Genomic DNA, 27411 nt, shown 5'->3' on the forward strand with positions numbered 1-27411 from the left:
GTACACACACATATGATCTTGTCATCAGCAAACGGAGACAATTAGACTTCCTCCTTTCCAATTTGAATGCCCTTTATTTCTTTCTCTTCTATATAAAGCAAACTAAGCTAAGGAAATTTGAATCTTTAGACTGATGTTTGTGTACTCCAAAATCCATACATTGAAAGCCTAATATCCAGTGTGATGGTATTTGGAAATGGGACCTTTGGGAGTCACTTACATCATGAAAGTGGAGTTCTTATGGTGGGGTTAGTGCTCTTATAAAAAGAGACGCGAGAGAGTTTGCTTCCTCTCTGTTTGCCATATGAGGTTACAAAAAGATAATTGTCTGTAAGCCGTAAAGACTGCCACCATCAGCAATGGATCTGCTAATGCCTTGATCTCAGGCATCCCAGCTTCCAGAACTGTAAGAAATAAACGTTTGTTGTTTAAGCCACCCAGTCTACAATAAATTGTTATAGTAGTGCAAGCTAAGACAATTTCCATTAGGAAAATAAAGACAAAATACACATTTTATATACTTACATATGTTTATTCTCTTTTTCTAATGAAATATACATACTAAGAAATAATTAAATCTTGTGTAATTGTTGTTACATATCTTAAATCTGCTAAACGTTGAGAAAAATATAGTATATAATTTATAATTACATAAAAATTTATTTAATTTAAAAATCATGTTTAAATTATATCTTAGCTATTTACATACATGTTTAGTAACTAGTTTACAATTGTAGCTGATGCTTAAAGAGGATAAATAGGGATATTAGAATTTTGTTAAATATGCCTTAACATTGAATCCAAGTCACATTACTATAATAAAATTAGCATTATCATTAATGAAATAGCTTTTCGATATTATGAAAGCCATATTTTGTACAGTACAAGAACCAAGTGAAGAGGGAAAGTTGTAAGCGCTGTGAAACTTAAATCCTGGTGTTTTATCCCATTGACAACTAAAATTGCTGGTGATCTTCATGACCAGTTGATTTCTATTGGTTCTTCTAGAGTAACATTGTTCTGGGTCAGATCAATATTTAATATCTAAAAAAGTAAAATGATAATTACTTGTTTAATCAGAACCACATTTTTCTTATTTTAATGAATGATATTTCAAAAACAAGTTTTCTAATAAATAGTATATACCTTTATTTTCTTTTATATCTTGAGAAAGTTTTACTCTAGGAAAGTTTGCAACCATTTCAGCAACAATTTCACCCAATCTACCCATTTTATCTAAGGTTAAAATAAATCTCAGAAAGGTGGAGTTGCTGTCAAAAGATACTGAAAAACCCGTAACTCTTGGTCAATTTTATTGATTTCTATGACTTTACTCTTTTCACATAATTTCTAAATATGGAGTTATTTATAACTGCGCTACATGAATCTCAATGCATCCCTTTTTCAAGTATTATCCAGACATTTTCAGTCAAAGTTTAGATTTAAAAGTGTTATTTTACCTCAATCAAAAAATATTTTATGATGCTTAATTTATTGCCAATGATTCAATTTTGCATGTGTTACTTTATTTCACTGGAGATAATCTGAAGTAGACTGTAGAGAGATTATTATCTCTATCATGGAGATTATTAAGTTGCTGTAGTAAAATGATCTTCTGTCATAGTTTTATGATATGATGATTTCAGAAGACTTTACCATTGCTGCTTTTTGTCCAATGAACTGACAAGATTTTCTGTGCTTTAGCTCAGCAAGTTTGGATTCAGTCATCAAATACGCAAGAGGAGGGGAGGTGAATCCTTTACTGCCTACCACATACCAGGCCTTTTCATAAGGACTTTATAAAATTTAATCTTCCTTAAAACACAGCATATCTGGATTAATTTACCACACTTGATAAATGAATTTAAAAAGTAATAGTTAAAGAATTGAGTATCGTTAGACAGGTTTAAAACAGATCTAAACTATTTTTTTAACTTAAATGTAGAAAGCAAAAATACACCACATAGCTTTTGATACTTTTTATAAAAATCAGTTGGACATAATTGTTGCTACAAAAATGTTTTAAAAATTATATTGCTAGAGCAATTAAATAATCTCTGTCATAAATTAAAGGGCAAGCAGGGTAGAGAAAGAAATTGATCATCCTCTCTTCCTTTCCTACGTATCTATGAAGGCTTGGAAAACAGTAATTGCTCATAAATATTGAGTTTATTTAAATACCTTTAGAAGGAACTGCTCAGAGTTGTTGGTTAAAGTAAATGTATATTTCGTCATCACTGAGGTAATGAAACTCAAATATTTGTTCTCAATGCTTAAAATTCTTTGTGAATGTTTTTAAAGAGAGTAGAAAAAGTGATTTTTAATGGTTTGTTTTTACGCTACATATTTGATCAAAACGACCTTGAAATAACACCCCAAAATATTAAATTATCTTATTTGGCATTGTTTATTTACTTTATTTTTACCATAAAAGTTGTGAGCTTAATTTTCATCATTGTAATTAGTAAATAAAAAGCAAGACATTATTTAAGCCAAACCATCTTTTATTTATCTGATTGAACATTGGACCGTCCAAAAAAGTGATTTCTAATTGTGATTGATAACTATTGAGTAGTTATTTTGGGGAATTAATTTTACTTCTTTGGGGACCTAATTTCTTTGTCAGTCACATAAGACTACTGGACTAAATCAGGTATTCTGGAATTTTATAAACAAATCAAATTTTAAAAATAAAAATATGAGTGTAAGGCACTAAGATATTAACTTTTATTTTACTGGGGAAGGACACATTAAATATATCAAAGTTGGGAAATTATATTTTATACTTCCCATCCTTGATATAGTTTTAAGAAAAACAGCGAGTTGTACTGCAAAAGCAGTAAGAAAAACATAGTTCCATATTAAAGGAAAACCCCACTTGTCAACAAAACAGCAATAGCAGTAGGATGCGTGTTAAGTTTCAAAAAGATGGAACAGACTTTCAGGTGCTGTTTAACTCTGGCATTCTCTGACACCTACAAGGATCTAAGACTGCATCCAAGACGGACTTTTTTTTTTTTCTTTTTTAGGTTCAAGTTAGTCAAACGACTGACTATTTTAGAAGTTAAGTTCATTTAAAGTGACTGATTAATGGCTCTTTGTTTTTACCCAAGTTTAAACAGAAAGGGTGGGTACACACACATTTACACAATTTTAGTAGTGCATAAGTGCATAAGTAGGCCTAAACTTAAAATGAACACTTAAAACAGTTAGCTGTTTTCTAGAATATGTGTTTGAAATTTACCTTTGCAAGCCATAGATTCACAGAATTTAGAACTGGAAGGAGCTTAAGAGATTGATCATTTACTTGATTTTTTTTTTTTTAATTCAATTAGATACAACAAAAGGCCTAAAGTTTTTTGTTCAAGGTAAAGAGCTAAATACTGGCAGCAATGATGCTTTAACACAAGAATCCTGACTCCTTGTGTAGTATCTGTATCATATGTATCACATTCCTGTATTAATGGGTGCTGACAGTTTCATTAAGTTTGCAAGAATTTTCAAATACATTTTCAAGACATATTCAATGCTTAAATGCAGATATCTTATTTTTAAAATGTATTTTCTGAGGCACTTTATCATATAGGGATAACAGTTATTTTAAGTTTTAATTTAATTTTGCTTTGATTGTATCATAATAACAATAAAATACATGTCATTAGATTGATTTGTATGACAGTTTATTAAGGATAATAATAAGGAAATAAACATGGAGGCCCAATGAAAAGGAATATATGAAGAATGTCGTAATACACTCATAATTATGTTTCTTATGGATGAGAGATATAAGAAGTCCACGTAGATGCTTTAAATACGTACGTTTTTGAAAAATATCTTTTTATGTTACTTACCAGCTTGGTATTGTCTTCATTAAAAGGAAGCGAATTTTGATTTCCATTATACTTTAGAGTAACCACATTGACAGGAGTGGTTCTTTTCCCCCATACATGAATGGACCCAAGCCTCGTTTCACTTTTATTTATGTAACCTCTTTTCAATATAGTGCTTGTTAAGGTGGTCTGTAAGATAAAGAAAAAGGAATAACATAAACACTTCATTTGTAAAAGCAATTCAATCTAAAAAGAAATACACAAAAGTATATTTCATAGTGTAATAAATTGTTTATCTGTGTATGTGATATAAGGTATTTTATATAATAAACATGAAAAAACTTCAAATATTCTTCCTTTTTTCCTATGTATCCATTTATTGAGACAGGGTCTCCCTCTGCCACCTAGGCTCAGAAAGTTTGGATTCAGTCATCAAATATGCAAGAGAAGGGGAGGTGAATTCTTTACTGCCAGGCTGAAGTGCAATGGTGCAGTCATGACTCACTGCAATCTCGAACTCCTAAATTCCAGTGACCCTCTAACCTCAGCCTCCTATGTAGCTGGGACTACAGTTGCATGCCACCATACCTGGCTAATGTTTTTATAGAGATGGGGTCCCACTATGTTGCCCAGACAGATCTTGAATCCCTGACCTCAGGCAATCCTCCCATGTCAGCCTCCCTATGAACTAGGATTACAGGCATGAGCCACCCCACCCAGCTGTGAACTTCAAATATTCTTTAACAGAATTGCATATAAATAATCTTACATACCTGGTTTAAATTAAATTGTACAGATAAATATAGGTCTCTTTCATAGGTGTCTGTAGAGAGAGAGAGAGAAAAAAAAAAGTGATATATTGTTATTTCCAAAGAAGAACCATAGTAAATACCTGTATACTTTGCTTCTCTTTCCCAGTATAAACAGTAGCAAATAGTATCAAGGTGTATCTCTTTTTTCTCTAAGCCTATTTAAGTAATTCAGATACAATTCAAGAAGCCCTGGAAATGAAGGATGAGTCACCAGGTAAGGTCCTAAGAAGACAAGCTAGGTGGTATATGTGTGTGTAGGGGTAATGATAAAGCAGTAACAAGTTGAAAATCACTTTCACATACAACACTGGGAAGGTGGCAAGAAGTGCACAAGTAGTCCAAAAATAAACAGAATTCAGTGATGATATCAATGGACACTTACTTGCCACCTTAGTGACTGACAAAATAATATAAAGGAAAAAAAGACATGGTAGCAACACATTCTAGTGTCATTTGAAAAAACAAATTCAATTGTTAAGAGATTGTTACAGGTCAACTAAAATTAAACTGACAAAATATAGGTTTATAGCAACCTCTTTATGGTATAATCATTATTTTTTAGTTTTTATTTTTTGAGACAAAGTCTGGCTTTATCGTCCCAGCTGAAGTGCAGTGACACAATCATGGCTCACTACAGCCTGGACCTCCTGGGCTCAAGCAATAATCCCACCTCAGCCTCCTAAGCGTCTGGTACTACAGGCATTCACTACCATGCCTGGCTTTTAAATTTTTTTTTATCTTTGTAGAGACAGGTTCTCCCTATGTTGCCCAGGTTTGTTTTGAACTCCTAGACTCAAATGATCCTTCTGCCTTAGCCTCCCAAAGAACTGAGATTATAGTCATGAGCCACCATCACCAGTTTGAAGTATAATCTTGCTGTATTTAAAACCCATTTTAACGATAATCCTAGAGCTAAAACTTGTTAAATGCTATTTATCAAATTCTAAATACTTTATCACATTTACTCTGAAAGGTATGTTATTATTATTATTCCCGCTGTATAGAAGAATAAAGTGGCTTTCAAAGCAGTTAAATAAATTGCCAAAGGTTAAAAAAAAAAAAAAAACCCATAAAAGCTAATTACTGTCAAGGTCTGGAATCAAGCCCAGTTTTCCTTGGCTTCTAAGATTGTATTCCTATGTAAAAACACAAATAAGCATACATAAGATAGAAAGAGCAAAGTAGAGTGAAATAAATAAAACAATATTGGAGTAACATTGAAAGAGCAATATATTTTAATTCTCTTCTCTCCTTATACATATCAGGGCTGTATTCATTAACCCACTAAAATTAATTTGCTATTGATTTTACCTATACTAAAATGGATATTCTGCCTAAAACTTTTTTATATATGCTAATGTATGTATGGCTAATTTAATATGTATTACAAGACATATAAGTGTCAATATCCCTTAACCATTTTAGTTCTTATTTTCAATATAAAATTACAGCTTAAGTTTTCATGAACAAACTTTTAAGTATAGAATTCTGAGTTAAAAAAGCAAAGGTGACAGCTATTAGGAAGATATGGGTAGCTTTGTTGTTTTTAATAAGAGGAAGAAGTATCTCACATATGATCTTAGGGACACACACATAGCTATTTCATTAAGATAAGTAGAAAAATTAACATTTTACTAAGCTCTAACTTTATTAATCAAGAATGGTCAAAATTTACTTAATGTTAAGTTTCAGAAGTTCATTTTGATTTACCTTTAATTATTTCACGATAATTTGTTACCACATTATAATATATCACAAAATTTGAACATATTTGTTTAAAAGAAAGAAATCATTTCAGATAGGATGCCCATCAATTAGATTGTTGTGTTTGCTGCGAGAGAAAACCTCTTTGGAGATTCTGATCTAACAAATCCAAAGAATAAGCATTTGGTATATATGATTATTGCTGTTAACTCAAGAAATTTCAAGGGATTATTTAAAAATATCTATACGTAATTATACCAAGTATACTGATATTGTGAAACATAACAAAATAAGTAGACCCAATTGGCAAAAAGCTATTTTTTATACTTGCATGAGGAGATCATAGAGAAATATTTGAATTATGCTCAGGGACTTTCCAGTGATTACAAAAAGTCTGCCATGAAACTTGAATAGGGTAAAGTCCACACCAAATGTTTTCATCTATGCCTTAGTTTGATAGGAAGAGCTGGAGAAAATTCTAAGAGAAGTTTTGTCTACCTAACGGATAAAATGAATTGACTTAATTTGTTAATTATGAGATTCAAAGATCCCAAGTTGCAGACCTAAACTTTGCACCCTTGGGAAATTGAAGGCAAATTTCCTGTTGGATGCAAAGGGAAAGGCTGAAAACTTCATAGACCCTCAGTTGTTGCAGTAATGAAGGTCAGAGCTCTAAAAGCAAAGGACTAACTCATGTTGGTATCTTCACTTTCTAAGTCACAAAATGTTATAAAGAGGGATTTATTTTTCCCAAGAATCTTGCTCTCTAGCATACAATTCTTCTATCAACTTTATTATACTTATTTACTAATGGATTATTTCTTATGGTTGCAGAATATTAACTATGATTCATCTTAAAAGATAAAAAATGCATGTCTTTGCTATTAATGAGAAAACTATTATCTTTGGATAAGTTATTCAAATTGTAATATTAAATTGTAGAGAACTATCAACTTCACACAGATGTCAGTTTTTGTGATTAAAGTTTGTGTCAAGAAAATGTTCAGAACGCTCATCTAGTAGTACTAACACTATTAAATGGCAGTCAGTAAACCTATCTTCTATCAGTGTTTACATACAGCATAAAAATCTCCTATGGGAGATTTCTGAGTTTCTCCTAAAATTAATGAAACTTAAATGAGTCCTATAATCTGCATTCTTAGCAAGCTGTCCCAGGTGTTTCTGATAACAACAGCTAACGGATTTCACATGGCTAGTAGTTTAGAAGTTTAGTATGGTCTGGAGGAACAGTTATGAATGGAATAAGCCTAGATCTAACGTAAAATATATCTCCTCATGTAAAAAAATGCCAAATACTAATAACAAAAATGAACAAGCAAAAACAGTAGACATAAAAACACGGAAATCAAATTTACTTGAAATTGGTTTCTGGACCACCTCCTTGTTGTAGAGGCACCGCTTGTGCATTTTGGGGGCTCAGAAAGTGATTTCTTAAAATAAAGGTCCCAGAAGCAACACTGGAAGCAAAGTTTCTCCCTGACCTTCTCCTGCCTTCCTGTCTCTTGCCCCTTATTCTCTAGTCATAGAAACTAGAATTCCTTTTCCCAAAGGCGAGTCATAGAAACTAGAACCCTTTTCCCCCAAAGCTAGCTATAAAGCCTAGAAATGTTACTCTCTTTCCCTGCTTTTCTGTAACAGCTGGCCATGAGGAAATTAACAACCTCCTTCCAGAGGGGTCTCACCCCATACCTGAGAGGAAGAAATGCTAAAATTAATAATCCAACAAGAATGTGGACAGGCCTTGCTAGATTTCCTCACTCAATCTGTTTCCATTAGCTTATACCCTTTTTGTCCAATCACATTTCTACATGGCAGTTCCTGTTTCACTGAAACTCAGAATACAGTCTGAGAGCGTTCTCTGTGCCTTTGTGCCTTTATTCTGAAGGTTCCTGTTTCACATAAAACTATGATTACATATGCTTGTTGTGCTTTTCTCTTGTTAACTTGTGTTTTGTTATTATAGAGGTGTTGGCTCTGACCTTTATGGTAAATGAGGAAAAGTATCACTCCTTTTTGTCCCTACAGCATCAATATTTTGCACATATAATAATGTGGTTATTCAGCTAAGTTAACTTTATATATATGCCAAGTGTCTGTTATGTGAATAGCACTGTGCTAGCTTCTGGAAGTACAAAGATAATAGATACGTAATTCCTGACCACACAAATTTCTTACCTAGGCACTTACCATAGGGATTGACTAATTTAGGATAAGAAAAGTCTTTAAATGTTTGTGACATTGTTTATCTATTTAACTTGATTCAGTGAATTTAGTAAAATCTTTTAGCCTTGAATAATATTAATAGCTTTGTACTCAGCTTCCAAAGAAAAATAATAGAAAACATAAAAGTAATGTGATAAAATATGTCATCAATTAAATTTATCTACTAAATAGAGCACTCACCTATACTCTCTCCATCATCCCAAAACAGAGAACCCTGTGCCGTCTGATTATCATCTGCAGCAACAATGAGCTTCATGTATTTTTGTCGACTATAAGAAAGAAATATATAATTTTACCCATGTTTGTAGGATAGCATATGTCTAGGTATGATATCATATGCACATAAGGATCTACAGGAACACAAGCATGAAGGAGTGTGCAAATGACTTAGACTGAGAAAATTAAAGCATTCCCATTTTTCTAAATTAGTTAACAGAAATTATATAAAACAATAAATTTTTTCGTATTTAGCTGGGTGCAGTGGTTCACATCTGTGATCCCAGCACTTTGGGAGACCGAGGCAGGCAGATCATGAGGTCAGGAGTTCGAGACCATCCTACCCAACATGGTGAAACCCCATCTCTACTGAAGTACAAAAAATTAGCCAGGCGTGGTGGCGGGTGCCTGTAGCCCCAGTTACTTGGGAGGCTGAGGCAGGGAAACTGCTTGAACCCAGGAGGTGGAGGTTCCAGTAAGCCAAGATTGCACTACTGCACTCCAGCCTGGTGACAGGGCGTGACTCCATAAAAAAAAAAAAAAATTATTCGTATTTAATAGGAAATATCATGCATGCCTTTTGATCTCAAGAGTTAACATAATGTAACAAATCAAAAGTGGCCTCATTGAAAGTAATTAAAACCACGTTAAGTTTATTAATATATTTCCTCATGCCTCTCTTGGGTAATCCTGTCATTAAGCATTAAACATGAAACAATTTTAATAGCATTTTTAAATCTTTTATGACTTAAGCCTTCCTCAGATTTCTGTACATAAATAACTGAGTTATCACTGGTTAAAATTAATAAGAATGTATAAAGTAGTCTCCAAGTTCTAAGTTACGTCCTTGTAATAGACAATACCTTTCAAGCATGTTTCTACATAGGGCTATTTGTGAACTAAATACTTGCTTCCATGTTAAATCTCCAGCAATCTTTGAGAAGCAACTTGATTTAGCAGCCTCATATTGTTTGAAATAATTTATCAGATCAAATGTTTTACTGTCTGCCTTTTCCAATCACAAATGCTAAAGAATATATGGCCATGGAAGTCTCCTAAAATTTCCAGAATCTCTAGAGTTCAAATCTCCACAGTAATTTGATATTTTTCAGTGAAATATATTAACATATCTTAGCATGAATATGTATATGAATTTCAGTTCACAGTCACTAGGGTTTAAAAATAATTTAGAAACATCAAAAATATGGCTTAACCTGCAATTTCCCGACATATACTAAAACTTGTGATTAGAAAGAGTTTTACAACTTTTTATACTGTACAATGATCTGTCTTCTCTCTCATAAAAAAAAAAATAAGGTTTATTCAAGGCACAAGTTATGAATGGTCTCCTCCATGAAGCCCTCACTTTTCAGGTACAATGATGTATCTCCTGTTTAACTGATATTAGGATAGAATATTAGTAGAAACGGACCGGGGTAGGTCGAGGAGATTAGAATATTCTGTTCCTGCCAACTGGGGCTGTCAGCATATAGATGACCAAGAGATGATACAGCACAAAAAGAGAAGAAAAACAGAGACAGCGTCCTCTAGAACTTGAATGTTGAAGCAAGGAATTTTGCAAGGGAAATAAAGATTGATTGGAATAAGAAGTTTACACCTACGTCAGTCTGAGAACACAGAGCAGATCCATTGTCCCTGGTAAATTGGACCTATTGCTGAATGATAGAAAGAGAAATCCAGGTCGAGGTACTCAGGCAAAGAAGAGAAGGGCCTGGCCAGACAATCAGTTATAAAAATGGTGCTAGACAGAAAATCTGGGATAGGCTTCATATTTATATAGGACAAGGTCATTAAGAAACAGGTCTGGAGTTCCAGACCAGCCTCACCAACATGATGAAACTCTGTCTCTACTAAAAACAAAAAAATTAGCCAGGCGTGGTGGGAGGCACCTGTAATCCCAAATACTCAGGAGGCTGTGGCAGGAGAATCACTGGAACCCGGGAGTTGGAGGTTGTAGTGAGCTGAGATAGTGCACTCCAACCTGAGCAACAGAGCAAGAGTCAGTCAAAAAAAAAAAAAAAGAGAGAGAAAGAAAAAAGAAAGAAAGAAAAAGAGAAAGAAAGAAGAAAGAAAGAGAGAGAAAGAAAGAAAGAAAGAGAAAGAAAGAAAGAAAGAAAGAAAGAAAGAAAGAAAGAAAGAAAGAAAGAAAGAAAGAAAGAAAGAAAGAGAAGGAAAGGAAAAAGGAAAGAAAGAGGAAGGAAGGAAAGAAGGAATGAAGGGAAAGAAAGAAGGAAAGAAAGAAAGAAAAAGAGAAAGAAAGAAGAAAGAAAGAAAGAAAGAAAGAGAAAGAAAGAGAGAAAGAAGGAAAGAAAGAAAAAGAGAAAGAAAGAAGAAAGAAAGAAAGAGAAAGAAAGAGAAAGAAAGAAAGAAAGAAAGAAAGAGAGAAAGAAGGAAAGAAAGAAGAAGGAAAGAAAGAGGAAGGAAGGAAGGAAAGAAGGAATGAAGGGAAAGAAAGAAGGAAAGAAAGAAAGAAAGAAAAAGAAAGAAAGAAAAGAAAGGAAAGAAAGAAAGAAAGAAAGAAAGAGAAAGGAAGGAAGGAAGGAAGGAGAGAAAGGGAAAGAAAGAAAAGAAAGAAAGAAAAAAGAAAGAAAGAAAGAAAGAAAGAAAGAAAGAAAGAAAGAAAGAAAGAAAAGGCAGAGGAGAGGACAAGAAAAGAAAAGAAAAAGGAAAAGAGAAAAGAAAAGAAAAAAGAAAAGGAAAGAAAAGAGAAAAAAACAGGTCTGGTTCCTCTTGGATGGCAGGACACTTAGTAGTTTGATGGAGTAGTGATACTGCCCGTGAATGTCTACATTTTCATGGACTATAATGAGTCAGGAAATATATCACAAGACAGACAAAGAGAGGCAAAGAAAGGGAAACAGAAAATTAATGGAAAAGAAAGGGACACCTCCAAGCTATACTGACTTAAAGTTTATAAAAAGGTTCATCAAATGGAATATTATTCAGTGCTAAAAAGAAATGAGATACAACCCAGGTATCTCATGGAGGAACCTTAAATGCATATAGCTAAGTGAAAAAAGTCAAATTGAATGGTTACATATTGTATGATTCCAACTATATGACATTCTGGAAAATACAATTTTATAGAGATAGTAAAATACCAGTGATTCCCATGGGTTGAAACAGCGATGAATAGGTGGCAAATAAAGGATGTTTAGGGGAGTAAAACAATTCTAAATGACACCAGTGGTGGATGCAGGTCGTCATACATTTGTTTAAACCCAGAGAATCTACAACATCAACAGTGAACCCTAATGTAAATTATAGTCTTTGGTGATAAGTGTTAGTGTAGGTTCAACGACTGTAACAAATGTGCTACTCTTACGGGGGGTGTTGAAAATGAGATAGGCTATGCATGTGAGACAGCAGAGGGTAAATGGGAAATCTCTGGACCTTCTCAATTTTGCTCTATAAAATTGCTCTAAAAAATAAGTCTTTTAAAAAAAGTTCATCAATATTTCATGTTTTCATAAAATGATCTTCATAATACTAGATCTTCCACATGTCAGAAGCAGAAAAGTAGGGTAAAACCTTGTTGAGGCAATCATTCAAAATATAAGACATTAATTTGTCATTACTTCTGCATATTATAGATAGATCATAAAGGTTTAGTTTATATTTTAATCTGGGAAGCTTTCTTACTTTAAGAGGAAATATCCTGTTGGAAGACAGTTTTCCATGGGTCTCTTGCATTTTTGTATGTCATATGCAGAGGCACTGACAGCCTGTCTTCTGAGCTGTCTTTTCAGGGATGTTTTAAAAGTGAATAGCATTGAATGGCAGGGTTTAAAAAAAATTCTTAATATTTCTTCTTACTGTCCAATATAAAAAAGATAATCTTTTTTTCAAAACAAATAATGGACAGATTTGTTTGTAGTCTTATTAAAGACACTGTTTTCCTAAACTTGGGATTTCTTGTTTGTGACATAGACCTCCTACATGTGCAACGCCTGCCTGGGCCTCTCCATGTCATCCCCATGGGACTTGGTGGAAAAGAAAACCTGATGCTAAGATAAAGTTCCTGTTTCTTGCTATGTCATAAACCACAAACACCTTTGTCTCTGACCTGGCAATCATAGTACTGAGGCAATGTAGAAGCTTGGCAATGGGGTAAAATTTCAAACCTTTTCTATTTCTTAACAATGCTAGCATGGTGTATCTCATAATTTAACCTGAGCTTTGTAAACAGTTCACTTACCTGTAAAATGTGTTTTGAGCTGGCTCTTGACATGGTAGGATGTGACCACCACGGACATGTAGGTTTATTGTCTCAAAAGAAGCATTAAATGTATAAAATTGTCCTCTGACACCAATATCTTCGCCCTGGAAAAGAAAGGGATGGAAAGAAGAACAGGTGGAGCAAGAAGTGGAATCATCAGCAACATTGGTACTTGAGGATATACATTTTAAAAAATCAAATGATACACTTTTAAATTTAAAAATTAACATTTATTCAGAAAATCTTAATTTGTTTCACTGTCGTAACCATTTTACTCTCTCTCTCTCTCTCTCTCCTTCTACATATATATATATATATATATATATATATATATATATATGTATCTCATAACATGATGTTGTATACCTTAAATATACACAGTGGAATTTATTTTTTAAAAGTATATCTTTAGAATCTAGTTAAATATAAGTCTTTATGATAGCTTTGAAAGTCATTTATAGTGTTGTTTTTGTGGAGCTCACATGCCTAAAGTGTGTGGATTTTTGAAAGGTCACAAAAGCTCTCCTTTACTTATGTACATTATTCTTGGAAGGACTGCACTACCTTTAATGATCATTTTACATATCCAATAAAAGGCAATTATCTTTTTGTGTGTAATGTGTAATTACCATGTTTATTTGCTAAAATAAATCAATGACTACACAACAAAGTGCAGCAGAATAAATTAACTCTCTTTCACTGTGGGTTAATCCAGTTCAGTTATAATTTACCAGAAATGTTACTTTCCACTCTTTTTAAGTAAATCCAACACACTATTAATGAAAAGGCTGGGACCAAACAATTACCCATTTCTGTTTAGTCAATTCCCCAGAATTCCTTAAATACTTACTGTATGGTAGTCAAACCACCGAGCATTGGGGACGTAGGCATTTACAATTTGAACATACTGGAATGTAAATAAATAGCCATTAATTGTATATAAACCAAATAAAATTTTGTAAACAAAAATATGTGGTAGGACTTACAGGTTCCAGTACTGGGGTAACCATAAACGCTGGACCCCATAAGAACTGCTTGAATATATCCCAGGTTGGTTTTTCATCAAAGAACCTTGACAAAATTATCACAAATAATTAAATTAAAACAAATAACTTTCTCCTGAATACCATAAAATCATTATTCAAATCATATTTTGTATTATAGACTTTTCTGGATTAAAATAAAAACAAAATGACAAAAAAATTTAAAAATGTATCAGTTGGATTGTAATAGTACAATGTGCAGCAGCATAATACTTTATGAGTAAATCTAGACTATGACTAAATTTCCTGAGAAAATAGAGAATTGTGATGGACATGTAACATCAACTAAATGAGAAATTACTTTGGAAGAGAACTAATAGAGGTACAAATATTAACTTTGTCTAGTATATGATCAACAAGTTAAAAAGCATATTAAAAACACTCTGGAAGAAAATTGTGAGACATATTATAATAATTTTAATTCATTAATTTTAATAACAGTTTGCTTATCCTACTTAATAAACTCTCTGAATAGTAGATTTACATGTTCCTAAAGGCTCTGTAAGATGTTAATGGATTTCTGAATTTGAGATATAAATGGCTAGGAAAAACAAAAGTTTTTTTTTTTTTTTTTTAATGTTTTAAGAGCCACTGTTAAATGTTAACATTTCTTCTCCAATTGAAATGAAAAAGAAAAGTTATAAAATTTGTTTGTTCTTTTGCTGTGGTTTTGTTTTGTCTTATTAAAAGCTGAGATTAATGCTGAATTGGAAAGCTGGGCTTACTCCTCCATAAGATCATGAAAGTAGGAACTCAGGTATTCTCAACAGGACAACAGTCTGTATAGTTAATAATAATATTTCTGACTAGTGACTCAACCCAGAGCTGATACGCCGATTATCCTGGGAGGTAAATAGGAATAGCAAAAAGGGTAAAGTCTGTAAATTAAAAGGAGATCAATAAAATGTTATCAGAAATAAAGAAGGGATTATGGTAGATGACAAATTAATAAAGCAACCAGAACATAATTTGAATCTAGAAAGAATCTTTTGTTGTTGTTTTAGGAAAACTGGATCACTTATCCTGTCATCAAAAGAGAAGGCATACCAATTAACTTATTTGGTAAATTTACTTTGGGTATTTTTTTTTAATTTAGGTAAATATTTGCCTTTTTAAAATGCGCTTATCAATAGTGAAATCTAAGAAATCAGCTCATTCAATTATGTTAGTAATATAGGGTGCTCAAAAAGTTAAATATACTGTGATTATTCAGGTTTTTTTGTTTTTATATTTGATTGCATGTTTTGCTTTTTGTGATATCTACAATAAGAATTTGCTGTATTCAACTTAAAGTGGGTAAAAATTTTTGCAAATATGTTCCATGAAATATAATTTTTAAGGTTTGGTCATATATAAGTTTGAGCTTTAAGAGGTTAATCCAAAACAAATTTATAAGGCTAATATTGACACTGTTCCTGTATATCTTATTGGGATACATCAAGGAAAAGGTGAGATGGTCTCCAGTCAGACATCTGTATATAGTAGATTACATAACTGCAGTAAACCTTGATTAATTAAATCATGAGAGGCATTACTTATCTCCCTACAAATGTTGAGAATACTCAATGTAAACACATATACAAAGCATGTAGAACAATACCTAGTATACAGTAATTATTCTGAAATAGAATTATTAGTTTTTAATAACAAATGAATGTGGTTCATTCTTCAATGGTTTATGCTAGACTATTAATGGACATATTTGTGTAAATGCTTTATTAATCAAAAATGCATGCTAATGTAACAATGGAAAAGTTAACAATCTAAAATGTTTTATATTGCACTGTAAGAGATCATTGGGCAAATTAAAAGTATCTCTCTGTGATAAGAGAAAACAAACTTTGTACTTACTCATGCAAAAGGGGTCGAATAACAGTGCCACCATGAGCATGAATTTCATGCATTTGTGTGTAGAAATAGGGCAATAAGGTGTATCTAATATTTAGAATATTCCTTGACATTTCAGCAAAAGTTTCATTCCAGGAAGCAGGATCTTGTCTCTGAAACAAAGCAAAATAACATAGTTATAAACTTTTGTCTTTGTTTAAATCATAATATTCATATTTGAAGAACTAAAAAGAAATGATATTAATTTATTGTCATGTGCTATGTACTTTCTCCCCAAAATATTATGCAATAATATTTCTGTCACATGATAAAGAGAAAAGGTACACAATATTTTAATAAGATAAATTCAAATTAAGTCCATGGCTTGATTTAGTTTAAGTGAACATATCCAGAGAAAAGTTCACATTTTAATAGATGACAAATATATTGTCAATTAGGTGATAGTCAGTGTTAGAGTGATAAGTATAGGAGAGAAATGGAATGATACGTTATCCAAAGTGAATTGAAATAAACACAGACAAGCAGAGCAAATGATGGTGACCACGTACATTGTGGGTCCTCAGGAGAAATGAACAGATTGTGGTACTAAATTGATAGAAGAGAAGGCATAAATTTAAATGAAAGGAAAGAACATGCCTGAGTATTCTCTGGAATGCACACTCCAGCTCAAAAGACTAAAATTTTTAGTCTAAGATTTAGAGTGGAATGTTGAAAGTCTACAAAAAAATTCTTGCACATATTAGTTTAAAAATAATAGGCAAGAAAAGTTATTACTATTTTATATTTTGATTTGCACCAGGGGAATAAACAAGGCTACCACAAAGCTCGAGGTAACATTTAAATGTTTTTCATTGACATCAGCATGACTGGGGCCCTTTATAGTTGTGTCATATCGATGATGATTCCAATTTTTCTGTATTTTCAGGAGCAAGAAAGTTTGAATGAAAATTTACTGTCATAGCTGTTATATGCAGTATTAGAATACAGAAAACCTTGAAAGTAAAAATGATCCAAGAACTATTAAACTATATGTGATCTTATTACTGATATTTCCAAAGTAAAAGAAGAAGAAAAAAGGCAAAAATCATTATCTGTTGCTTATTGACCTCATTGATATAATTTTAGTTTTAACATGTTGATACACAAGCATCTAATTATAAACCATACAATTCGAGTAATGCATTTCAACAGTTCATTTGTACCAACTCATAGTTAAACTTAAGTAGAGGTTTCTGTCCTCTAGATTTTTATTTAGAAATACTTCCTCAGTCATTTCCTCCTTCTGCATTTGAATTTTCCTCAAACACTCCAACCACATTACAATCTTTGGGTATTTTACTTTGTTCCTTCCATGTGGAATTCTCCATATATTTATATTGGTTATTGTTCCCCACACCCATCTCTGCTCTAGTATTTCTTCATTTAATATGTTTCTGAGCACTTTTCCTAAAGCAGAATCTCTGTAAAACTCCATCACTTTAGCTTAATATATTTTTCCCTTATAGACATTTATTTGTATCTGACCTATTACATATATAATGGTCTATTATTTATATCCCTTTTTAGAATATATAAATCATTGGAGCAAGGACTTGGTAAATATGAAATGGTATACTCTCAATAAAGCATCTCTGTCCAAGCTTTCATTGATTCATGCTCTACTTTCCCAGTATTACAGCTTTCTAAATTGCATTATTGACAGCAGATTTTCCTGTTGAGATATTACTGTGTCATCAAGTTATGTCTCTATTGTCCAACTTTCAAATTCTTTCAAAATGTGGTTCCATTCTGCCTACAATCCTTGTATTTCAGCATTTTCTAAAATAAATCCTACTGTATTTCTACCCACCTTTCCAGTAGGGGGGCCATATGGATTTCACAGCATATCATGAGCTCTGCCATTTATTTACTATAGTCAGAACACATCTTTTAAAGCCCAGCTCTGTCTTTAACCTTTCCATCATGGGCATTTTGCTAATTTATCATTTATCTGCATTTCTTCACTGAAAATCAGCATCATGAAATTTAGTGCTTATTTAGATATTGGCTCTAACTGTTCATAATTTTCCATAATTTTTAGAGGAGGGTGAGGATTGTTACTCACACTCCAACTTCATATAGGCCCTGGTGTCTGTTGCTCTCCAGTTACTCAAAAAAAGTTCCTCCAGAGAATTTCCTCACTACTCCAAAATTATATATAACATCAATAAATATGCCAGCTAAATAGGCCATGTACACTAAAGTATAATGAAGAGTAGCCCAAGTAAGAAAATATTGAAAGTAAATGTAGTAATTACATACCCTAGTATTTGCAATGTTGTGATTCCTTGAGTATGGATAAAATGCTCCAAGTTGCATCCAGCGGGTACAGAGATGATAATCTGAGTTGTTGAAGAAACCACAGATGTCTGCTCCAGTCTAAAATACATTGCTATATTTAGTTAAATTTGAATAGTTTATGAATATTTATAATTTATGAAGATAAAAGGAATAAAACTACTTACATATGATATTCCAAAGAGACTAAATTCCATCATACCTACAAAAGTTAGAAAATATATCTTAGAAAGTTATTATTTCATGTATTTTAATATTGGTTTTTATTTCTGCTTATGAAGATGTTCTCTTTTTAGTATCAACATCCAAACATGAAACATTTTTCAGATTATGAATGTAATTATCTCATAATGCTTCTCATAATGCTAATACATTTTGACTTTGTAGCATTAGTGATATTTACAAAAATGAGATACTGTAAGCTTCCTTGACACTTGCCAGGCGACATATTCAGAGAACAAATACATTATGAACACATTATACTGTGAGAAGGAAGTGGTGTCCACAGTTTCATTTTTGAAAATAAAGATGCTATTTCTGCAGTCATTTAACTATAGGTCTTATTGAACTATAGGTTAAATTTATTTCAGACTATCATTTGAAACAAATTGAATCATCCTTATTAAACAAAATCCTCTAAGGAGTAATCAATTCTATAAAATAGAATGAATATGATTTCTGAGTTCTTATTTTAAAGGAATATTTCTAAGAATTAATTGTTTTCCTTGAATTTATTTATCAACAGTGAACAAATTTTAAGACTAAACATAGAGCACAAAAGTATCTATTTCCCTATTAAAATGATAATGTCTTATTTAGCACTTATTCAATTATTGTCACAAATTTCTTTTCAAATTTGCTTCGAAATGTTTCATTTTTTAGCATCTATCAGTGATTTATATTCCCTAGAATCTAGAATCCTTTAAATTTTAGTTTCAGAAGTACATTTGCAAGTGTATTATTTAGTAACTTGCTTGTCACAGGGGTTTTGTGTACCGATTATTTTGTCACCCAGATACTAAGCATAGTACTTGACAGACTGTTACTCAATCCTCACCCTCCTCTCACACTCCAACTTCATATAGGCCCTGGTGTCTGTTGTTCCCTTCTTTGTGTCCATGTGTACACAGTGTTTAGTTCCCAGTTATAAGTGAGAACGTGGTATTTTGTTTTCTGTTCCTGTGTTAGTTTGCTTAAGATAATGGCCTCCAGCTCCATCCAGGTCCCTGCAAAGGCCATGATCTCGTTTTTTATGGCTGTATAGTATTCCATGGTGTATAGGTACCACATTTTCTTTATTCAGTCTACCATTCATGGGCATTTAGGCTGATTCTATGTCTTTGGTGAATAGTGAATTGGTGAATTCCATGTCTTTGATGAAGAATGTCTTTTGTGAATAGTATTGTAATGAACCTTCCTGTGCATGTCTTTGTGATAGGATAATTTCTATTCCTCTGGGTATATAACCACTAATGGGATTTTTGGGTTGAATGGTCATTCTGCTTTTAGCTCTTTGAGGAATCGTCACACCGCTTTTCACAATGGTTTAATTAATTCACAATACCACCAACAGTATATGTGTCAGCTTTTCTCAACAACCTTGACAGCATCTGTTATTTTTTTACTTTTCAGTAATAGCCATGAAATCTAGAATTTCTAGTCATTTTTCTTTATTGACTGTAGATGTTATCTTTGCCAGCTCCTGCCCTTTTCAGCAAGGAATCTGAGGCCAAAAACAATGACAGTATTTCCTCAAAATAAACTAGTTGGAGATCATTAGTTTCTGCACAGCACCCTCATCCAGCTTCCTGGCCCACTGTCTTTTTCTGATGCTCTATGCCATAAAGTATGATGTGAAGAACAAAATTCTGAGGACTTACAAATTTTATGACCTAGCATCAGCAAAGGTGAATATCTAATAGAAAACACAAAATAATAATAAAGATGGTGACTTTCACTTACCAATGATTGATTTGTCCATGTTGTCCCATCGTGCATAGTTGTCTCCAAGCCAATGTCCTCCCCATCGTCCACCAGTAGGATATGTGGAACGAGAAATTACAATCCCTCTTTTTCCCGTTGTCCTCTGCAATGCACTAATATAGTGGAGAAGTATTTTTGAGTTTTTACACGAGATATTTTCTCCAAATATATCTACTTATGACTACTTTGTAAAAAAAATAGTGATTGGTGGTGCTTATATTGTCTCTTATTACAACTGGCTGTTGATAAGTTTGTCTTCTCTCATTAAACTATAAAATCCTCAGAAGCATAAAGGACATCTTTTTCCCTTCCAACATTTACCAGAGTGACATGCAGGTATTAAGAGGCCTTTATATATTTCTTCAATGAATACAAGTTAAATCAACTATTAATTGAATGAAATCAACAAATTCATCACATCAAGGTTTTATTTTACTTTAATGTATTTTTAATAAAGGCCTATGCTCTAATTATTCGTTGCTCCAATCCTTCTCAACTGTAACATATCAACACATAATGTACATATTACTGTGCAGAGAATGCCTACTATCATACTCTTTGCTTTAAAGGGTTAATTTGATGAGAACAAAGTATTCTTGGGTCTTAAAACTAAAAATAATTGATCTATTTCAAGTGTAGAATCTATTGGAAGTAAGATCTTCTCAACAGAATGGGTTGTGTAAATGAAATCATATGATTTATTTCCCTTCTCAGTCTTTGGAAAATTAATTTCATGACATGCATGTTAAAATATGTTCTAGTTTTAGAAAAAAAGCAATAATTATTTTATATCATCTGCATCTATTTTCCTCTATCTCCCTTTTTTCCCCTCTGTCTTTCTCTCTGACTGAACACTGAGATTACATTATAAGAGTATTAATAACATTTTACTCTAATACTAGTTGGAAATAAAAATTTTATTTTTATATTACTCAAATAATTTGAACATGAATTAGAGCTACAGAACTATCTTAGAAGAAGATACCACAAAGACATAATCAGGCAGACTTTACTGGGCACTAACACATTATCAACAGCATTGAATCATTTCCTTGTTACTGCTGGATCCCAGTGTTTGTATATATATAAAGCCCCTTCCATGACACCGTGAGATTCCTAAAATCAAGCACGATACTTTAGTCTTCCTTGCAGCCCTTATATCTAATACAATTCTTGGCATGTAAGCTCAAGAAATTTTGGAATTAACAAATGTCTCAAGTCAAAAGTACAGGAAACTAAACATGTATTAAACAGACATAATATATTAAAACCATCGTTTGCTAATAAAGGCAATATTATGTTAGTCAACTTAAAACTTTCTACTTCTAAATTGTCACTCTTTTAGAAGACCAAAAAAAGAAAATGATCTTCACTGCTTTATTTTTTCATAACAAATATAAAAGTGCCATTTAGGAATATTAATCTTTTAAATATACACTACATGCATTTTGTGAAATTTAATAAGAAATAAATATATAATATGAAGAGTAATAATTGGTGATAATTCTATAAATTTATATGAAAATGTATTTTTGGAGTTTAGTTTGCAAACAAAATTTTGTTTAATATAAAAATTATTTACAAGGACAGGGTTGTCACAAATTCTTAATGTGTTCATACGCAAGAAAATTACGTTTCTGAAGAATTTCTTTTTTTTCTCTATTATATACCTTACACTTGCAAAAATTATTTACTGATGCTTTAAATTAACAGCTGAATATATGCTTTCTCAGGTTTCTGATTGATAAGGATACTACATAAAGTAGTTTCACACAATGGGTACAAAGTTATAGTTAGATAGGAAAAATAAATTTAGCAAAGTGACCATAATATATTGTATATTTCAGAATAGCTGAAAGAATTTTTAATTTTCTCACTACAAATAAATGATAAATATCTGAGAAGATAAATAAGCTAATTAGTCTTATTTGATCATTTCACACTGTAAAATGTGTGAAAACATCACAATGTGCTCCATATTTACTATTGTTAATTGTAAATTAAAACTATAAAATAAATGAAGTATTTTCATAATAATTTTCTCTTAAGGGTATTCTAACCTCTTATATAAGAGGAACCTCCTCTGTAAACCCTCACACAGAATATTTATTTGGCACCACTAAAGATATAAATTTCAAACATGGTAAATATATTATAATTATTTCCAACATTGTTTCAATTTTACAAATTGCTCAGTCACAATTAACTTAGTTTAAGTTATTCTTGAGAAACACCTTTAAGCCAGAGAGCTTGTTCTTTGTTACCACTTGACATTGGAGAGTTCAGCTTATAGGAAAGAGATATTTTTGTTGTGTGTTTATTATTGCCTACATGAGCATTTTCTTGAAATATATTTTAAAAATTAGAATATATCTTTGATTATTATAAAACAGTTTTTTATAGAAGTAAAACAATTTAGAAACTCTACATGTATATTACAAAAATGAAATATGTGAAGAGAATATTAAATTTAAAAATTTTAAACATATTTTAAGCTTCCAACAATAAATGAGTATCTTTATTTTAGTCATAGTTTCTAAAAGAAAATGTTAAATTAATTAACTTGACTATTATCTTTAATTACTGATGAAATCAATTTATAAACATTTTCCAAACACTTCTATCTCATGACTGGATGGTGTTAAATTATTTTAGAATATAGACTGGTGTATAGTAGAGAAACGAAATTATTACAGAATTGTTATCCTCAATTTTATGAAAACAACTGTTTGAAAAATCAAGGATATATTATTGAATTATTTTTGAAGGCAATATATTTAGTATTATGTATTTAGTATTTATTAGAAATATATATTTTCCCAATTCACATTTCAAATAGTCACCATTAGATCAGAAAATGTAATATCTGTTTTAACTTTGAAATTGGATAACAAGTATTTTGTAGTTTAAAATATTTTCGTCGTGTTTTAGTGTATAATAAATTAATGAAATTTGAAATTTCCTTTAGTAAGAAGACAATGTGAAAGACTATATAATGGAAAGAGTTTTATAGATTCATATCTCAAATTTTACATTTTGATATACAAACTGTATCAATGTTCCATTCATCTATATCATTCAGAATCTAATGTCTAGAAGACATGCATTTACTATCTGGTCTGGAGATGTACAGCTGATTAATAGAAAGTTACAGCTATAACTAAAGTAACTTCTACGTTAGTGAAGAGGTGAGGTATACTGTGTTTGTTTTTCATAGACTAGTTTTTATTAAAAAAAAAATACAAGAGACCACTTCCTATAGTTTACAATTCCCCCACTTCAAAAAGACACTCTTATTTTTTCTAGAAAGTTACATTAAATATAGCAAAGCAATGTAATTTTCCAAGTTGCAAATTATCCCCATTTATAGGAATATCTGCAAAAATAATTTATAACTATTGACTTTTTCCATTCCATTCTATGATTATAAAACTCTTGGGCACTTATTTAAAAATTATATATTTAAACACAACCTAAGCATTCAGAGAGAGTCAAAGACATTTAATTTTCCAAGTCCCCTCTAATGAATAGTGTGTACTAATCCCTAACATCTTTAAAGCTATTGGTAAAAATGAAAATATATGTGTAGTTACATAATCCTTGAATATTTGTCTGAAATTTAAACCCATAATTTAAAGTAGATTTTTAAATGTATTTCTTTCTACATTTGAAGAATAGGCTTTATTTCAGTACAACATTGAATTTTAAATTACAAGAGACAAGAGCAACTGAAGACTCAAAACTTTTGGTGTGGGATTTCTATATGAAGTTTTTTCTATTTGCCATTGGTGTCCATGATTCTTTCTGTAAAACTATTTGCAATTTCTCAAGCTGATTAAATCCCATTTCTGAATCCATGCAATCTCTTCTTTTGTTGGGTTTCTTGTTTGTTTCATGTTAAGTGAAAGAGCACAGTATGTCAAGAAATAACTAAATGTCAAATATGTGGCAGTTTGTAAGACAGAAAATATGTCACTAAAAACCAAAATGCTGTGGTCTGTATAACTTGAGAAAAAAAAGTGTGTTTATAATTTGTTCAGTTTTCCTCAATGATAAACAGAAAGACTTTACTCTTTATAATTTGTTTACATGTAACATGTACCTTATTTATAGTATTCTTTTACATTTGTCAAGGTCTTTATACATGTGATTAATAATTAGTCTCTAAAATTTTCTGAGTTCAACACTTTTTTGTAACTGAAAAAATTAAAATATTAAGAAAGTATCTGAAACATGAAAAATTTAAGACTGTATAAATTAGGCTACTTAATACTTAATCCAATTAATCTGCTCAATTTAAGTAATGTGGTTGAAACTTGCACTGAAAAATTTTATGAACAAGAGCAAAATTAGCACTAATAAGTATATGTATGTTGATTTCATTTTCAAGGATATTCTATGGAAGATTGTGCTGACTTCCTCCTCATAATTTTACTTAAAAGTAGAAAGGGACCTTACATATGTTTTAAATATCTCTGCATATGGACAATTTGGAAATTTACCTGTATCTACCTTGAACTTATCAAAACAACTTTGATACCTGTGATTATAACAGGATAATGATGAATTTATTTAAATTTACTAAGCATCCACAATGTGTCAGGAACCATGTTTGACTCTGTAATGTGCTTCAGAAGTATACTTATTTCCTGTCTTCTGTGGAGAGGAATTATTTTTTTTCAATTTTTGTTAAGCTACGTAGTTTCAACTCAAAACACATAATTTTTGCCAATGAGATCATCAATTTTAAATATTTTGTTCTTTTTAATGTCTACAGTTTTAGTTAAAGTAAATTTAGCTGTCGATAATTATGCCCCAATATTGTGTTCCAGAAGGACTAATCAAAAGTAATATTTGCCCCAATAAAAAGGCATTGTTAAATGCCAGTTTGTTCACTCTTAAAATAACTTAGTGTTTTATTTTTGGATTTGGTGAACAAGTGAATTTTTGGTAATACATTCATCTATTCTGAGTTGATTAAGAGTTAATTGCTGGAAATAAGATAAGTAGGTTTTACTAAGCGAGAAATGTTATCCATACTCTTTACTTCAAAATGCTTTTTATTCTTTTATCAACTTCAGTTATTTGTTAGAACAGAAGTTTTCAACCCTGTGTGCTCATTAGAACTGCCTGGAAAAATTTTAAATATTCAGATGCTTAGGTTATGAAAGAGAACAATTAAATAATAATTTATTTAAAAATCACAAGCCTTCTGGTAATTGCAAGTGAAAAAAATACAACAGATATGCAAAACATAAAAAAAACAAGAAATCAAATAACACTAGAGAAAAAGGAAATAGGAAGAAATGAAAGAGGAATGAGAAGACAATTAAACAACCAGAAAACAAATAACAAATGATCGGAGTTATGTCCTCACTTATCAGTAATGAAATTGAATATAAATGGACTAAACGCTCCAATCAAAAGACACAGAGTGACTGAACAGATTAAAAATAAAGACTTAATGAAACAGTCAACAAAGTGAAAAGATAAACCACAGAATGGGAGAAAATATTTGCAAAATACTCATTTGACAAGGGATTAATGACCAGAATATATAAGGAGCTCAAACAACTCTATAGGAAAAACTATTAATATTCTGATTTAAAAATGGGCAAAATATTTGAATAGGCATTTCTCTAAAGAAGATATACAAATGGAAAACAGGCATATGAAAAGGTGCTCAACATCATTGATCATCAGAGAAATGCAAATCACAACTACAATGAGATATCATCTCACCCTAGTTAAAACGGCTTTTATCCAAAAGACAGCCAGTAACAAATGCTGTGGAAGCTGTGGAGAAAAGGAAAAGCTCTTTCACTGTTGGTGAGAATGTAAATTCATACGACCATTGTGAAGAGCAGTTTGAAGTTTCCCAAAGAACTAAAAATACAGCTACTATATAATCCAGCAGTCCTGCTGCGGAATATGCATCCAAAAGAAAGATATATCAAAATGATATCTGCCGTCCTATGTTTATTACAGCACTGTTCACAATAGTCAAGTTCGGAAGCAACTTTAGTGTCCATCAACAGATGATTAGATAAAGTAAATACGGTACATATATACAATGGAGTAATGCAGCTATAAAAAAGAATAAAATTGTGTCACTGGCAATGACATGTATGAAACTGGAAGTCATTAAATGTTAAATGAATTAAGTCAGACACAGAGAGACAAACTTCACCTGTTCTCACTTACTGTGGGTGCAAAAATTTTAAAAACACACAACACTGAAATCATGTATATAGACAGTAGAAGGATGGTTACCAGAAGCTACGAGGGGTGTGTGGGGGTGAGGGGAAAGCAAGTGTTATGGTTTGGCTTTGTGATTCCACCAAATCTCATCAGGGATTGCAATCCCCATCTGCCAAGGGAACCTGGTGGGAGGTGATTGCATCATGGGGGTGGTTTCCCCTATGCTGTTCTTGTAATAGTGAGTGAGTTCTCATGGGAGCTGACGCTTTTAAAGTATGGCAGTTCTCCTGTCACTATCTCTGTCTCCTAAAGTCATGTAAGATGCACCTTGCTTCCCCTTCACATTCTGCCATGATTGTACGTTTCCTGAAGACTCTCCAGCCATGCAGAACTGTGAGTCAATTCAACCTCTTTAAATTGCCCAGTTTTTAAATAAACATCTTTAAATTACCCAGTCTCAGGTAGTATCTTTATGGAAGAGGGATAATAGACTAATACAGCAGGGATGGTTAATGGGTACTATATATACAGATATGTATATATAGTTAGAAAGAATGAATAATATATAGTATTTGATAGCACAACAGGATGATAGTCAATAATAGTTTAATTGTATACTTAAAAAAAAAACTAAAAGTTTAATGGGATTGTTTGTAACACAAAGGATAAATGCTTGAGGGGATAAATACTTCTGTTTTCCATGACGTGATTATTGTGTGTTGCATGTTTGTATCAAAGTATATCACTTACCCAATATATATGCACACCTACTATGTGCACGTGACACTTTAAAAAAAATCTAAAACTTAAGAAGAAAATCTCCAAGTGATTATAATGTGTAGTTAAAAGCCAGGGATCTACAACTGTGGTGTCCAATATGGTAGCCACTAATTATTATTTCATATGTAATTATTTTATATTAATTAAAATTAAATAAATTTTAAATTCTATTC

At 31.7% G+C, this 27411-nt stretch overlaps 1 protein-coding gene across 1 annotated transcript in view; it reads right to left on the reverse strand.

Moving 5' to 3' along the window:
* Positions 1 to 511: 511 nt before the first annotated feature.
* The window catches only part of SI (sucrase-isomaltase), a 101743-nt gene continuing 74843 nt past the window's right edge, over positions 512 to 27411 (reverse strand). The window contains exons 38-48 of the mRNA XM_015131688.3: positions 20237 to 20370; positions 18442 to 18476; positions 18239 to 18355; positions 15941 to 16089; positions 14033 to 14117; positions 13897 to 13953; positions 13026 to 13150; positions 8771 to 8859; positions 4604 to 4653; positions 3852 to 4019; positions 512 to 1044 (exon numbers count right to left, since the gene is read on the reverse strand). Coding sequence (XP_014987174.3) covers positions 976 to 1044; positions 3852 to 4019; positions 4604 to 4653; positions 8771 to 8859; positions 13026 to 13150; positions 13897 to 13953; positions 14033 to 14117; positions 15941 to 16089; positions 18239 to 18355; positions 18442 to 18476; positions 20237 to 20370 — 1078 coding nt within the window. The 3' untranslated portion in view covers positions 512 to 975. The remainder of the gene's footprint in view (positions 1045 to 3851; positions 4020 to 4603; positions 4654 to 8770; positions 8860 to 13025; positions 13151 to 13896; positions 13954 to 14032; positions 14118 to 15940; positions 16090 to 18238; positions 18356 to 18441; positions 18477 to 20236; positions 20371 to 27411) is intronic.

This window comes from Macaca mulatta, chromosome 2 (assembly GCF_049350105.2).
Source record: "Macaca mulatta isolate MMU2019108-1 chromosome 2, T2T-MMU8v2.0, whole genome shotgun sequence".
NCBI classification, from domain to species: domain Eukaryota; kingdom Metazoa; phylum Chordata; class Mammalia; order Primates; family Cercopithecidae; genus Macaca; species Macaca mulatta.